The sequence below is a fragment of the Ovis canadensis genome, chromosome 3 (genome assembly GCF_042477335.2).
Source record: "Ovis canadensis isolate MfBH-ARS-UI-01 breed Bighorn chromosome 3, ARS-UI_OviCan_v2, whole genome shotgun sequence".
NCBI lineage: Eukaryota > Metazoa > Chordata > Mammalia > Artiodactyla > Bovidae > Ovis > Ovis canadensis.
The window spans coordinates 191502322-191518805 of record NC_091247.1 but is presented as its reverse complement, the minus strand read 5'-3'; the positions used below and the strand labels follow the sequence as shown (position 1 = coordinate 191518805).

The 16484-nt window shown below is 37.6% G+C and overlaps 1 protein-coding gene across 2 annotated transcripts in view; it reads left to right on the top strand.

The window, feature by feature from the left end:
- Positions 1-16484, top strand: part of FAR2 (fatty acyl-CoA reductase 2) — a 176447-nt gene that overhangs the window by 151189 nt on the left and 8774 nt on the right. For both annotated transcript variants that reach the window (XM_069585454.1, XM_069585455.1), the window contains exons 5-9: positions 5107-5284; positions 6572-6616; positions 8564-8682; positions 9783-9850; positions 12486-12657. In XM_069585454.1, the coding sequence (XP_069441555.1) occupies positions 5107-5284; positions 6572-6616; positions 8564-8682; positions 9783-9850; positions 12486-12657 (582 nt within the window). The remainder of the gene's footprint in view (positions 1-5106; positions 5285-6571; positions 6617-8563; positions 8683-9782; positions 9851-12485; positions 12658-16484) is intronic.

Sequence of the window (16484 nt, the reverse complement as noted above, 5' to 3'; positions counted from 1 at the left end):
ATAGGGACTGTACTTTCAAGGAGCTCACAGTCAAATGCAAATAGAACAGAGTAGAATTACCTGAGGTGTGGTGGAGGAACTGGGATGTAGTAGGTTTGCTGGTGCTGAAGGACTCTAAAGAAAGACAGATGTGGGAGATAGACCTGGAAGAATATGTACAGTGGGGACAGGTCAGATGAGGCACACACTGAGCAGAGCTAGTGAAGGAGGAAAACCTAGGGCTCGCCTGGGACAGAGCTGTAAGTCCATTTTGGCATCACATAGGTTATATGTAGGCAAGCTGTTAGAGGTCAAGCTGGAAAGATAGAATGGAGCCACACTGTGGACATTTTGAGTACCATGCAGAGGGTTATGTTTAATTCTACAGATAGAGAGATCTGTTGAGGGAGGACTTTGTGTGTGTGTGTGTGTGTGTGTGTGTGTGTGTGTGTGAGTGAGTGAGTGATTTTGGCCCTTTGTTTCATTTTGTTTTAATCAAGGAAAGACTTTGATGAAAGTGAGCTTTAGGAACATGATAGTTATGGAGCAAAGGGGATATGTTAGCATGGGGAGTCTCCAGAGGCATGGAGACCCATCACCTAAGATGAATGGTGAAGGGGACTCGAGCCTTTCTGAATGGCAATACAGGTAGAAAACCCCTATGTGTTTGTGGAAAGAAAAACCAATAGGGCATGGCTACTGCTTTGCCTATAGGCTTGCATACACCTTTTGTTGTTGTTGTTTTCATTCAGTTGCTAAGCCCTGTCTAACGCTTTGTGACCCCATGGACTGTAGCCCTCCAGGCTCCTCTGTCTATGGGCTTTCCCAGGCAGGAATACTGGAGTGGGTTACCATTACCTCCTCTAGGGTATATTCCCAACCCAGGGATCAAACCCACATCTCCTGCATTTGCAGCCATATTCTTTACCACCAAGCCACATGGGAAACCCCTGTTTCTCTATTCTAGGGGAAAGGAAAAGCTAATTTTAGCATTTGTGCTTTTATTGTCAGGATTGTATAGCATTAAGATGGCATCTAAGCAGCTGACCAAAAAAAAAAAAAAAAACACCACTGGAAATTCTGTGTACTTTTAATAGCACCAGACTTCAACATGAATGAGAGCAGGGTTAAATTGTTCTTAAATAAGCTGAATAATTTCCATGTTGTCAGGTCACTGGAACCAGAATATATGCTCAATAAAAGTCTATAGGGTAATACAGAGGCCAAGTCACCACAAGCATTAGGCTCAGATATACCCTTCTCCCCAAGAAATGGTTCAACTTTACTTTGAAGCCAGTCAAATTTACTCTGAAGTCACCGCCCAATTGAAGTTGGCAAACCTTTAGCCTTTCCACTTTTCAGCACTTTTCACCAGTGCCACCAGATACCTTAAGTTCCAGTTTTCCTTCATTTCCTCAAAGACATCCCCTCTGTAACATTCCACAGTCTCCCCACAACCCCACCTCCTTCAGAGTTCACCCATTCTCTCCTACCATTGTCCATCTCAGCTTCCCAAACTTTGGACAGCACTGGCCAATCATGACTGTCTTGTGAAAGAACACAAAGTTAGCTGGTTTCTGGGGAGAATAAGATGATTGGACACAGAGATTAAAAAAATATAATCCTTGCACTCCTGGACTCATTGTGAAGTGGGGAAACAGACATGAGCAAGAACTTTTGTGTTCAGTTGCTCAGTTATGTCCAACTCTTTGTGACCCTATGGAATGTACAGGTTCCTCTGTCCATGGAATTTTCCAGGCAAGAATACTGGAGTGGGTCGCCATTTCCTTCTCCAAGGAATATTCCCCACCTAGGAATTGAATCCTCGTTTCTTGCTTTGGTAGGTGGACTCTTTACCCTGGGAAGCCCAAGCAAAAACATATAGCATGATAATTGCAGTAATCAAGGGACAAACATACTCCAGGTCAGAGAAAAGACAGCAAAGCTTACCTTGGGGTAGGATGTCCAGTACTTACTCTCCAGAAAGCTTTTCTTGATACACTACTAGGTTGGCCCTGTTTGGTGCACAGGAAAATTGAGGGAAAATATATATTCCTCTTGCTATTTCATTCAGTAAATACAAAAATTATGAAAATAATGATATAAAAAGTTGAATAAATAAGTTTCAAACCAAAAAAGATAGTAATATTTAGAGGAAATTGTCTGTATTATGTATGTATGTATGTCTGTGTGTGACTTTGCCTCTTTTAAAGCTATATAAGTAGAAGTTTAGAATTTGGAGCCCATGAGTTCAGACATCTTGAGTATCCCAAAGTGCTTTGACTTAGTTTCAGAAATGTGCTTTGGTTTATATAGTGTCTTTTTTTTTTTTTTTGAAAGGAAAACTTTGTGCATTTTTTAATTGTTTGATGTAGTTAAATATATAGCGTCCTTTTTTCATGCCAATTTATTTACTAGTTTAAAGATAAGCAACAGCTCCAAATCAAATTTTGATAAAGGAGAACATGAACTGATTTTAGGTCCTGAAAAGGGCATCACTTAACCAATGAATGTCACATTAATCTCTTTGAACTGAAGAAATGGCAGGGTGAGATATGATCTGTTTGGCTATATTAGAAAAGACATTTTAAAACCAACTGTGATTCCTCTTGCTATTCCTCTTTCTAGATACATGCTTCTTGGAGGTTTTACTAAATATGTGTTAGCTCATTTTGTTTAATCAAATAGTTTTAAGTGTAGTTGTGAATGTTCCTATTTGTCCTCATCACCTGAAAATTTAGAACACATGCAATTATTGTTATTTTTCACAAGTGCCAGTGGAGGACATGAGAAAATGATACAGTGGAATATGGCGGAGCTACAAATAGAAAAGGCAGATCATCTACGGAGCCCTGCAACTTCTTTTGCTTCGTGTTCTTGTGCTCTTAGTATTTTCCAAGATGAGCTAACTCACCAAACTTGGAGAAGCCTCCAAGTGTTACCTTTTTCATGCACACCAACAGCAGTGATAGCACGTGGTACCAGCCACGGGACATACAATCCGAGGGTATTGCTGGCTTCTGATGCTTTCTTAAACTTGTTTTCTTTACAGCTTTGTTAAAACTGGACTGTATTTCTTCAGACCTAGTTTTTGTAACCTGTGTGTTTTTGTAGGTGAAAATAAAAATGGTCTTAGGTCAGTTAATCCACTGCAGACCCACAAATAAGATGAGGTAAAGGTAACAGTATTAGAAAGATAGAGAGGCACCTAGATTGTCCCTCCCTCTCTTCCAACACTCAGTGACCATGTGATTGAAATAACTTCTGTTTTTCTAAGTATTTGGAGTTGTTTTTAATTCTCAGACCTTCTCAGCCTTTCTCTTTTCAGTGTAAACCAGAAGGCATTTGATAGCTAGAAGATATTCAGTACTAATAGCCGCAAAGCAAGGAAAACTAGACCATTACAGACAGTATTCACATTCCCCTCCAATATTGAAATTGAGAGTTGTGTTTCTGAATGTCTTGGCATTAAGCACTTCTTAAATACTCAATAATTTGTCATGAGAGGAAAACAATAACCTCTAATAAGATTTTTTGCAATCAAAATAATATGATTGTGTTGGGTCCAATAAAACGGGAATAAATGTACCAAACACATTAATTATAAAATCACACTAACATGTCACCTAATTTTTAAAAACTGTATTATATCCAAAGTTTCACCAAATAGATCTGCCAGCTAAGAGAAACATTCAATATTTAATCAACAATAATTTCATTGCTCTCTTAGATAAAACCAGGTAGACTCTGGGATTATCAAAATGATTTTAACATCTTTTAAAAAAAAAAATTAGGTTGGTGCCATGGTAACTCAGTTATTCATGATAGAGATCTTCTTGCAGGTAGAGGTGTTCAGCAGTCACTGTATTAAAGTTGCTTCATTGTGCTATTCTCACCCCACTTGACAGACGATTAAAGCTATTAGAGCACTTTAAAGCTCATTGGAAGTCTCTGGAAATGGTTACAAGTTATTAGCATAGACTCTAACCAGATCTCCAAAATACAGTGTGTGGGTTCTAAGACAGATTGTAAGTTCTGATAAATGCAGTTGCCTTTCTTTGTTAAGGCATTACTGCTGCTGCTGCTAAGTCGCTTCAGTCGTGCCTGACTCTGTGCGACCCCACAGACAGCAGCTCACCAGGCTCCCCCGTCCCTGGGATTCTCTAGGCAAGAACACTGGAGTGGGTTGCCATTTCCTTCTCCAATGCATGAAAGTGAAAAGTGAAAGTGAAGTTGCTCAGTCGTGTCCGACTCTTCGCGACCCCACAGACTGCAGCCTACCAGGCTCCTCCACCCATGGGGTTTTCCAAGCAAGAGTACTGGAGTGGGGTGCCATTGCCTTCTCCAGTTAAGGCATTAAGCAGAATTTAAAACAAAAATCAAAGCTGAAGGTTTCAAGATTAGTGCCAAGGTTCTAATAGGACAATAGTGAATGAGAGGGGCTGCCACTGACACCTCTGATGACAACCTCTCAAGCCCATGACCAAGGCAGCCAGCCCAGTGCTGGACACCCAACTGGCACTCACAATACATTCAGTGAATGTGCCTTGATAGGTACATTCCCTCTGAGAGGCTATAACTGAAGATAGAAATTAGCTCTATGTAATCAAGTAGCAGGGAGCTTCCCAGGTGGCGCTAGGGGTAAAGAACCCACCTGTCAATGCAGGAGACATGAGACACAGATTCCATCCCTGGGTCGGGAAGATCCCCTGGAGGAGGGCATGGCAACCCACTCCAGTATTCTTGTCTGGAGAATCCCATGGACAGAGGAGCCTAGTGTGCTGCAGTCCATGGGGTCACAAAGAGTTGGACATGACTGAAGTGACTTAGCGTGCATGCGCACACACACACAATCAAGCAGCAGACTGCATAACAACTGGATACATCTATTGAGACAGAAGGCCATAGGATTCAACTAGTAATGTTGGGCTAAGCAGTGGGGAAGATCTCATCCATCTTGCATCATGTGGATAGGTTCACACTCAAGCCTTGGTGTCCTTTGACGGTTCCAAATTTCAGAACTCAAACTGGAACGGGGAAGTTCTGTTTGTCGTGTCTCACAGTTTCTTTTTGGTATGTTGTCTGACACATGCTAACAACGTTCTTTTTCACTCTGACTACCTTTAGGTGGTTAGATGACGCTATTATTGATGAGATCACACCCAAGCTGATCGGAGATCGGCCTAACACATACACCTATACCAAGGCCTTGGGAGAAGTGGTGGTGCAGCAGGAAGGTGGCAACCTCAACATTGCCATCATACGGCCCTCCATCGTGGGAGCAACCTGGCAGGAGCCCTTCCCAGTAAGCCCACTTGCCTGGATTCCATGCTTTGCTTCTGAACCAGCATCTCTCCTGTCCAATTACTCTCTGATGTCTGTTTTTTTTTTTTTTTTTTTTTTTCCAGTATAGATAGCTGAGTACAGCAAATGTAAGGACCAAAGTGCACGTTTGTTTCAGGATTTACTCACCAGCGGGCTCCTCTGATGTTACACTGACCGTCCTAGAGTTGGGTGGAGTCTTCAGTTAGTTTCTCAATAACTCTAGTCTCAAAATTCCCATGGGAAATAACTTTATTTCTTGGCTTCTCCGCAATAGTTTAAATATACAAGAATGTTCCTGCTGGCCAAGTTGATAACATTAACAAATTGCCAGGGTAAATAGGAACAGCAAAGCTCAGAGAAAGTCCTCAGTTTAGGAATAATGATTTTTATCTGCGTCTACTTCTGTATCTTTTTGAAAGTACTTTGAATTATGCCATCTTTTTTTGAAGCAATTCTGTAAAGTTTTTGTACCAGATAAATTCAAGCTCCATTACTTATTGACATGCAACCTTTTACATATTAGTTGTCTCATATGTAAAACTGGGCTAACCACACCCATTGTGGAAGGTTGATGAAATGAAACAGTGTAGTGGTATGTCTACTGCAGTGCCTGGTCCCTAATAAAAGGCTCAACTAATATTAATCCCTTCAAGTTCTCTCTCCTTGCCCATCTTATACATTTTGACTTTCAAAGATAGACATAATGAGGTCAACTGACTTGCTTTGGGCTTAGGAGACAAACTCATAAAGACGTTTTTCTCTAACTGCTCCTAAAGACAATATTTTCTCTACCATCTATAGCAAGCTAATACAAGTTGATCTTGAGATAGAATGAATGAAAGATGCTATGATTCTTACCATTGTCAAGTAAGAGTCAATTTTATGCAAACTACGTTTGAAATGTTCCCCTGAGAAGTTAAAATCAGGCCCAAGTGAGGAAAATGAATTGATTAGCAGATTATGATATTAAGATGAGATCCAATTTAGCTCCTAAGATGTCATAGACAGCTTGAAACTATTCTTGATTCCTGCTATGAAATAAATGCTGGCAGAATTTTAATTCTTCCACAAACCAAGTGCAAAAATATCCAGTGCTTTCTCACTGATCTCTGTTTGCAATTTTGGAAATAGTGGACTAGACAGTTTATCGGCTGGAGTTTCATTGTTCTTGTTTGGAGTTTAAGATCAGACTGCAGATATTCCAAAGGTACTGTGATTTTCTGACATGTGGAACCAACTAGAGATCTTTTCCCTTTTCTCTTTTTAGGGTTGGGTTGATAACTTAAATGGACCTAGTGGGCTCATTATTGCGGTATGTATAACGGTGTGGAAACAATTACTTCAAATGTAGTGGAGGGACAGTAACGAAATGCTAGTATTGGCTTAGCTTTACTGATGCAAGACCATAAGCATTCCTTTACTCACTACAATTGATGCAAATTATTTCAGTTTTGCTGATTGAAAAATAGAGGCAGAATGAAATTAATTATCTGTCAATATCATTATCAGGAAAATAGAAGTACTGTGATATCTTCAATTGCCACTTAGGAATTTTATTTTTGGATAGAATTTTGAGCCTCTAGTACCATGCTTAGTTAACACAAGATGGGGGTATTTCCTTCTTTTCTCTCTTTAACCATAGCTAGAATTAGGGATGTGATAAAACTCATATCCCCAAAGATTATTAAATTTATGTGCATTTGGATAGAAAGTATATAAATGCATAAATATATCAATATCTATTTCTCAATATACCTAAGAAAGAAAACTACCAATTGGAGGAAGTTTTTCAAATATAAAAACTGATGACTATAGGAAACACTTTTCAACACTAATCCTCTCACAGACAAGGAGATATATCAACCATTCCTCTGGGTCAGCAGACCTTTGTGTGCATCTCCCTGCAGTGAAGACTGATCCTGTGAGCTGCGGAGCTTTCCAGTTCACACTGAAGCATTTTAGGCTCAGAACTACAACTCTTCTCTTTCGGACACTGAAATGGATTTCATCTCTTTAAATGAGTTTAAATTTTGTTTGGGATCTCATGTTTCAGACTGTGCCTCTGTTCTTCACAGAACTAGATCCAACATGAACTAAATACAAATAAAAGACAGTGAATTATGACTACTTGTCAAAGATAGTGACAATGAACTTCTTTCTGATTTCTTTCTCTTTCTGTTCCCTACCTGCCTTCAACTCTTGAGGCTTAGTTGGAAGTGAGTGTTCAGTAACTTAGAACATAGCTATTTTAACATGATACCAGAGTGAGTTTTATTACACTGTTAGCAAAGCTGCACATGTATTCAGATTTTCTAAAATTTTCCAAGTTGATTTCCATATTCTGAAGGACAGGAGGAGGGCATGGTAACCCACTACAGTATTTTTGCCTGGAGGAATCCCATGGACAGAGGAGCCTGGTGGGCTATAGTCTATAGGGTTGCAAAGAGTCGGACTCGACTGAAACGACTTAGCAAGCACACTTGTCCAAGTTAATCAGTTACAAGAAGACAGAAATTAGGAATATAAGAAAGTGCTGACCACTGCAAATTGATGTCAGAAACATGCAGGGTGTAAATAATCAATTACTTCAAAAAGTCAGTAAACTGGCTCCTTTGTTTATTGACATGGCATTTATCAACATGAACAATTCCCAATTCTTGCATCTATATAGCATCAGTGATCTGTGAGGTAAACAAAGATGCTGAACAAAAAGTAAATAACGGTGGCCTTTTCCACAAGTAATAAAAAGTTTTTGTTAAGCAGTGGGATTTTATCAGTTTAAAAAGGTGTTTCTTAAACTCCTAGTTCCTACTATTTCTTGTAAACTAGTAGACTCTAGCTAAAAATGACAACATTTAAGAAATGGTAAGTTAAATTAATGGGAAATTTGGGAAAAGTTAATTCTTAGAATATCTTATGAATTAATTTTTAAGATATTAAATCTTATTCTTGTTTTTTCTTTTATTCTTGGTGTTTATTAATTAGCTAAATACATTAAACTCCTCACAAGCTTGAGGAATTTCACTCTGAAGAGGAACCTGAGGATCACTGGTGGTTCTTGGAGATGTTGGCACTTGAACTTGGATGGGGAGGTTGGATGGCCTGAGAGCAGTCAGTCTTGGCACATTAACCTAGCAAGCAGTGAATCAGTGTTAGTTATTATTACTACCAGCATTGATACTATCTGTCTGATATATACTTTAGCCCCAGCTGTTACATAACGCCTGGTTCAATAATTTATGTCCTTTTTTCTGTGCAGGCTGGGAAAGGGTTTCTTCGGTCCATAAGAGCTACTCCGATGGCTGTGGCAGATTTGATTCCAGCAGACACAGTGGTCAATCTCACTTTGGCTGTAGGATGGTACACGGCAGTTCACAGGTGTGGAGTGGATACTTAAACTGGCTTTCAAAGATTTGATGAGGAGGAGGGTAACTATGTTGGGCACCTATTCAAAATATATGAATTTTACTGAAGAAGACCCCAAATGTGAGAGGGTATCTGTTTGAATATTTCACAGAGTTCTAATTACATCATAATATAGGCATCGAGTTGTGTTATAAATACCAGTTAGTACTTGGTTGATCATAAAATAATAAATTCTTCAAATCATTTAACCATGAAATTCTCAATAATTGAAAAGCTTTTCTTTCTATTCAGCAACCTAAAATGCAGCTTCCTTTTTTAAGGCAAAGAAGATAAAAGTAGATGAAATGAGAGCATATTTTTCTTCATTTCTCAGTTCCTAATAAAAGTCAAAAGTTCAGATCACCGTGTGTGTGTGACAGAGGTATTTTTAGTACAAAGAAAAATAATAGGTTGTTTGTATATTTAACTTTGTTAATAAACAAAACTTTTATTAATTACTTGAAGTTAGATATTTAGATGTTGTCCAATCCAACAGCGCTTCATTGGATTTAGGAAAAATCATAGCCCATATTTTTGCCCAGTAAAGACGTCAAGAAATTAGAAATACAATTTGCTTTGTCATCATCATGCTGCCTCCATTTGCTCCATAAATATGTCAGCCTATGGGATTTTGTTCTTCATACACATGTACACACACACACACACACTTGCACTTTTCCTAGTTTTCCATTTTGTTTTTAACCCAAAGAAGGAACAAAAGATGAAAGTGGTGTGTGGAGTGCCTTGAGCGTCAGGCTGTGCTTAGTCGCTCAGTCGTGCCCAACTCTTTGTGACCCCAGGGACTGTAGCCCGCCAGGCTCCTCTGTCCATGGGGATTCTCCAGGCAAGAATACTGGAGGGGATTGCCATGCCCTCCTCCAGGGGATCTTCCCAACCCAGGGATTGAATCCCGGTCTACCATATCTTAGGAGGATTCTGAGCCACCTGAGCCACCTAAGAATGCATTAGTGATGGGAATTATTGGAAAAAAAAAATTGTTTAAGTGTTATTTTCTCTATCTTTCTTTCATTAGTTCTCCATTTTCTTGTATTTACCTAACTTTTGTTTTTCAGACCTAAGTCGACATTGGTCTACCACTGTACATCTGGCAACCTCAATCCCTGTAATTGGGGCAAAATGGGTAAGTGCCTATAGCAAGGTACCTAAGGAACCATTAGAGAATGCTCATTCGCAATTAGCATCTGCCACAGGGAAAAACAAAATGTCATGGAGCTTTGAGTCTAATGGGGGAAAAGACAAAACACAGGTTAAGCCAGAAAATTAATTGCAAATCGTAAATGTGTAGTTAATTAGAATGCACTGTGGTATCTCAAAGAAAGGGACCAGTGAAACAGCGGCATGATTGTGAGCAATAAGGGCTCCATTGCAATAAGGGCTATAGAGATTTAAAAAACAAATGAAGTCAAGCCAAAGTCAGTAATCATAAGCAATATCAGTGATAAAATACTTCTCCTGAGCCACTGTGCTCACGCACACAGCCCTCGTCCCCCTGGACATATCACTGAGAATGTGCCATGATTAATGGCCAAGTAGATTTAGAAAAGTCCAATGATACTAACTGGTGTCATTGAGTCAGTGATACTCTTTATTAATTTAGGCAGTCAGCCATAGTGTAACCTTGAAAGCAGCCTGTTGAATTGAATTAGAATTAATTCTACATATGACAGAAAATTAGCTAACCAATCTTGTACTCTGCTTCTGATTTTCTTACAAATATCTGAAACTTTTAGATCATCTAATTGCTGTTTAGCTACTAGATGTTGAAAAAAATTAAATGTGCTTAATTTGTTAGAATCTTATCTCCAATTCAGAGCATTCCACTGTGCTATTCTATTTGCAAAGTTATTATTTCAGTAAAAGTAAAATGAATTATCTATTACCATCATATCCAGTTATTTAGATCATATAGCGAAATAATTCTGGAAATAAAAATAAATCTCTATCTGAGTAACAGAATTAAGGTATCATTCATACAAAGAGCATTAGTAGAAGTAACCAAGATACTTAAATTCTTAAATCAAAAGATGCTACATGTAAATCCATACCTAGGATTCAAAATAGTCTTCTTCCTTGCTGAAAATTCTGTCTATTTTATGGACATACACAATGTAATAGTTGAAAGTGATCTTAAAAATAATCTAGTGTGCTTACTTCTTTTGATTATGGTACATATAAAACTCTCATTCTGCTTTTTCTCTCTTTTCCTTGTTTTTAAATTGAAGTAGACTTATTTACAGTGTTGTATTAATTTCATGTATACTGCAAAGTGATTCAGATAGATAGGTAAATAGATAGATATCATTCTGCTCTTAAACTTTGCTTTGACAGAAATTTCTGAATCAGTGAAAGTCAGACAATCAAATCACTGCAGCTTGTTCCATGTTACATAGCCACTTACTAACTTTTTTCTTTATTTATATATATATTATTCAACTATAGCTGACTTACAGTGTTTCCGGTACACAGCAAGATGATTCAGTTATACATAAACACAGATATTATTTTCAAATTATTTTCCATTATAGTTATTACAAGATATTGACTATAGTTCCCTGTGCTATACAGTAAACCTTTGTTGCATATCTAATTTCTTAAAATTAGAAATCTAGCTTTCAATTTGCCATGTACTAACTTTAACACTCAACAAGAAGGATAAAATTTAGAGGAAAGCCTTTCATTCACAAAACCATTAAAAACTTTGTATTTTCGAAATGAAACTATGGTACAGTAAAAATTAAATTCTTTAAAAAATAGTCTAGTGTTTTCACTTTATTTTACACACAAAGCCCAGAGAGGGTAAATGATTTATTCATTGCACATGGGGAGCGGGAGCCAGACATAGAAGTAAATGAGGGGTATGAACATGTAATGATCACCCCACTAGGAAAGTCAACATGAATCTCTCTGGGAGGAAAAGACCCAGGATCAGATGTTTCTGGATAATCTTTTCTGTATGGGGTATATATTTTTCATACAGATTTCCAGGTAGTATCTTTTACAGAGGACAGTAACCATATTATCATCATAATTGACAACTTCATCATAACTGAGTAATGAACTTAGGCAACTTTGAAAATTCTACATAAATCAAAAGTAAGTTCAAAAGAATGACTACCTTTTGAAAAGAAGTATTTGATTTACAGATGTACATAAAAAGCTTTAAACCATGTTTTATATAAGTAATGATATACTTTTTAAGATTATTATTTAAGAAAACTCTGGAGACAAGAGTAAAACAATTGAGTCTGACATATTGCCAGAATAGTAGAAACACCAAACAAGTAAAAGACTGGTATTTAAAATGAACCAACATGAAGGAATCCTAATTTTATAGTCTCTCTTTTACATAGATCTTTATAAAACTTTAAGTAAAATGTTAAGAAACTTTCCTGATTGTTCTGCAAGTAAACCAAAGAAATAACACCCCCAGGCTCTGTCTTGGGCTTTCTGAATAGACTAGATAACCTTGAAATTGAATTGAAATTTTAGTATTGACTAAAACTATTTTCCCAAGAAGTTGTTTTAGGGTAAAGGTTTCAAGTGAAGGATTCAATTCTCAACCAATTTACATTGTTTAAATTTGCAGATGACCACTTGCCTGGTATAAAATTCTTAGTACTATTCTTGACTCTACACAACAAACCCTTACTATTAATTGTTTTGACCCATTGCAAATACCATCCACCACAATGGGTGGCATTTACAATGCTCCTGGACTTAGCACTTAATCTCCCCCACTCTCACCCCCTCTCCAGGACTCCAAGTCTTAGCAACCTTTGAAAAAATCCCATTTGAGAGAGCTTTCAGGAGGCCAAACGCTGACTTCACAACCAACAACATCACAACCCATTACTGGAATGCTGTCAGTCACCGGGCCCCTGCCATCATCTATGACTTCTATCTTCGTCTCACAGGAAGGAAGCCCAGGTGAGTAACGGAGACAATAGCTTTAGGAGGGTCTCTGCATGAAAGTTAAGGACTCCAGTCCTTTGCCTTCCCATCTCCTACGGATCAAAGTGACAACTGAATCACAGTTATGACTATATCTCTAAGGGAGTTAACTATATCTCTATATAGTTATGATTTTATCTCTATAGAGGGACAATCAAAGCAGTAGTAGTGGGAACCCCAAGGGGACCCTACCTTAATGTTAAGGAACTTGCTTGATGAATTCAGCAGGTAATCAATCACCTAAAAAGAAAAGTAACTGAGAGTCTGTATCTGGGAGTTTGTAAATTGTTAGATTCAATCCCCGGGTCGGGAATTTCCCTTGGAGGAGGGTATGGCAACCCACTCCAGTATTCTTGCCTGGAGAATCCTGTGGACAGGAGAGCTTGACGGGCTACAATAATCCATAGGATCACAAAGAGTTGGATGTGAACTCAGTGATTTAGCAGGACAGTTAATCTTACAATGTACTACAATGGGAACAGCCTCACATACACACAAGGGGTGATGCATGACAAGCTCATTTTAATTCTCACAACAACCCAAGGAGGGTATTCTCATCCCAGTGTTACAGATGAGGAAATGCAAGTTAGAGGAAGAATTTTAAGTAGGCTCAGAGGAAGAGACAGAGGAAAGATATGGAGAAATCTGAACTGGACTGACTGCCACGTGGAGATGAGTGGAGAGAGTAGAGGGAGCAAAGTGGAGTGTCAGGGTGTTGATGCTGGGTGACTTAGGGCATGGCCCTTTCTACTCTGGTCTCACTTGAATAATACTTTGTGTGTAATTCCTGCCGTCAGAAGCATGATGTTAGCCTCTTTTAAAGGAGATATTCTCAGTGTGTTTATTTCCATTCTTATTAGTAGAGCAAATGAGTGATGCTTAGGCAATGTAGAGTTTATCCACACTTTCAGAGATCTTCCTTAGAGTTCATAACTCATTGTCAGTTTCTTCATGAGTAAGGTGAAAAGGGGGACACTATGTTTGTGGAAAAATATTTTTATAAGGGGCTTATTAAATAAAGATGGGAAAAGAAGGAAAACCAAACACTGCTGCCATCAACACTGAAGCCTTTAAAATATATCAGGGTTGGAAGGAGACCTGGATGAAGAGCAAAGTTCAGTAAGTAGAAAAGAAAAACACAGGAGGAACAAGGCCAGTAAAAATCTTTATGTATTTTGTTTGTAAGAAGTTTAATTGTAATATTCATGGGAAATGATTATTCATTTGGTTATAGGAATCTTAAGAATAATCTTTATGGTAGAAAGTGCTAGAATCCTTCTGGACTCTCTCCTTCCCCAAGTGTGTTTGTGTGTAATCACTTATGCATTTACAACCATATGTATGGTTTTGCTTTGAGGTAAGGTGTGTCTCTATGTATGTTTAAATCAATCCTACATACTTTCTTTTTCACTTGTATTCCATGAAAATCCAAGTCATTCTGCTAGTGCTATCTTTTTCACCCCCATTAAGAACAATGGGACAAGTGTCAGTGCACATGCGTCCTTACAGAATGTGCCTTTGGGTCTGTAGAGGATGCTGAGGTGTAGGCTTGCTAGACTGGAGGGTACACTCAACATGGATATTATGACTGCTACCAGGTTGCCTTAAAGGCAGCCTCTGTCAGTTTATACACTATCACAACAGCATGTGAAAGTATAAATCTGTTCTTTCTCACTCTCATTAATACTTTGCAAAAATCAATATTTTGAATTGTTAAGCTAATGACAAGAAATAGCATCTCTGTCACTTTGATTTGCATTTTCCTTGATTGATGGAGGGGCTGGGCTTTCATTTGTTTATTGGACATTCATGTTTTCTCTGTTATGAGTTGCCTGCTTCTATTTCTCACCTACTTTTTAATTTTTTTATTGAAATATAATTTATTTACAATGTTCAGATGTACAGCAGTGATTCATATATATATATATATATATATATATATATATATATATATATATACAGGCCCTTATTACTTATTTTATATATAGTAATGTGTATCTGTTAATATCAAATTCTAAGTTTATCCCTCCCTGCTTTCCCCTTTGGGAACCATAAGTTTGTTTTCTATGTGATCCTGTTTCTGTTTCACAATAGATTCATTCATATCATTCTTTTTAGATTCTACATTTAAGTTATATCATATGATATTTGTCTTTCTCTGTCTTAATTACTTGCTTAGTATGATAATCTCTATGTCCATTCAAGTTGCTGCAACAGCATTATTTCATTCTTTTTTATGGTTAATAATATTTCTATTTTTCTATTTGATTTTACTTATTAATTTATGGAGGCTGTGTGTATATGTTTATATGTGTAAATATATAGTTTTTAAAGGGGGAATTCTCTCTCAGTGTGTTTATTTAGGGGCTTCTCTCATGGCTCAGGGGTAAAGAATCTGCCTGCCAATGCAGGAGATGTGGGTTCAGTCCCTGAGTCAGGAAGATCTCCTGGGGAAGGGAATGGCAACCCACTCCAGTATTCTTGCCTGGGAAATCCCATGGACAGAGGAGCCTAGCAGGCTACACTCCACTGGGTCATAAGAGTTGGACATGTTGTAGCAACTAATCAACAACATTTCTATTTTTCTGTTGGGTTGTACTTATTATGGAAGTGGTATGTGTATGTATATATGTGTAAATATATAATTAATGTGTTTTCTTGAAGTCAGTTTCTTATCCTGTAGCTCTGGTTATGAAGTTTTTTTTTAATACAAGGGAAACTACATATAATGCAAGTCTTAAGAGCATGGAGTTTGGTCAGACTTACAGACTTAAATCCTGGCTTTCACTAATTTATCCATATGAGCCCTAAATTACTTAACTTTTCTAAATACTAACTTGTTGAAAAGAGATTGTAATCATACCTATTTTACAGGATTTTACATCAGAGTGCATAGAATATAGTAATCACCATTATTACCAAAGAAAAATTTTATATGATAACATGAATCATTTTTCCTTTATAGCTTTCACATTGTATGCATTAATAAGATCTTCACTACATGAAAATAATAAGTGTACTCTTTCTTTCTAAAAAAATACTATTTTGCTGATACAGTCTTGTACATACAATGATACACCATTGTATACATTGAATAATCACTTGTACAATGATTATTTTTTAAAAGTAAATTATTGAAATCATATCAATTACTTCAGAGTTGTAAAATGAATAAAGATTGTAAATTTGGACTGCTGTAACAGAATATCATCGACTATGTGGCTTCTAAACAATAGATTTATTTCTTATAGAACTGGAGACTAGAAAGCCTACAATCAAGGTGCTGGTGGATCCAGCATCTACAGGGCCCACTTCCTGGTTTCTGACAGCCTATGTTCTCTGTGTCCTCACAGGCTGGCAGGGCCAAGGGAGCTTTCTGGGGTCTCTTTTATAAGAGCTTTCCCCATCTGCTAAAGTCTCCTTCTCCAATAATACCACATTAGGAGGAATAAGTTTCAACATGTGAATTGCAGGGGGATGTAAATATTCAGTCTACAGCCAAGATGTTAGATAACAATAGCAAATGGAACCCTATTATGATGCTTGAATTAGGGAATAATGATTCTACAGCCTTGCTTAAGAATTTCCCATAATACAATAAGAGAAGTACCTCATGAGTCATTAGGGATATGGACATGAGGATTTGACCAGAAATAAGACCAAATTCCCAAAATAGCATCATAAGTCATTATGGGGTCAACTATAGTAGTCACTGTTACCAAGATTAGCCTAACTGGTTAAGATAAAAATCAAATGATCTTTAGACCAGATATGATTTGTAGCCAGAAAATCTAGGTTTGAGC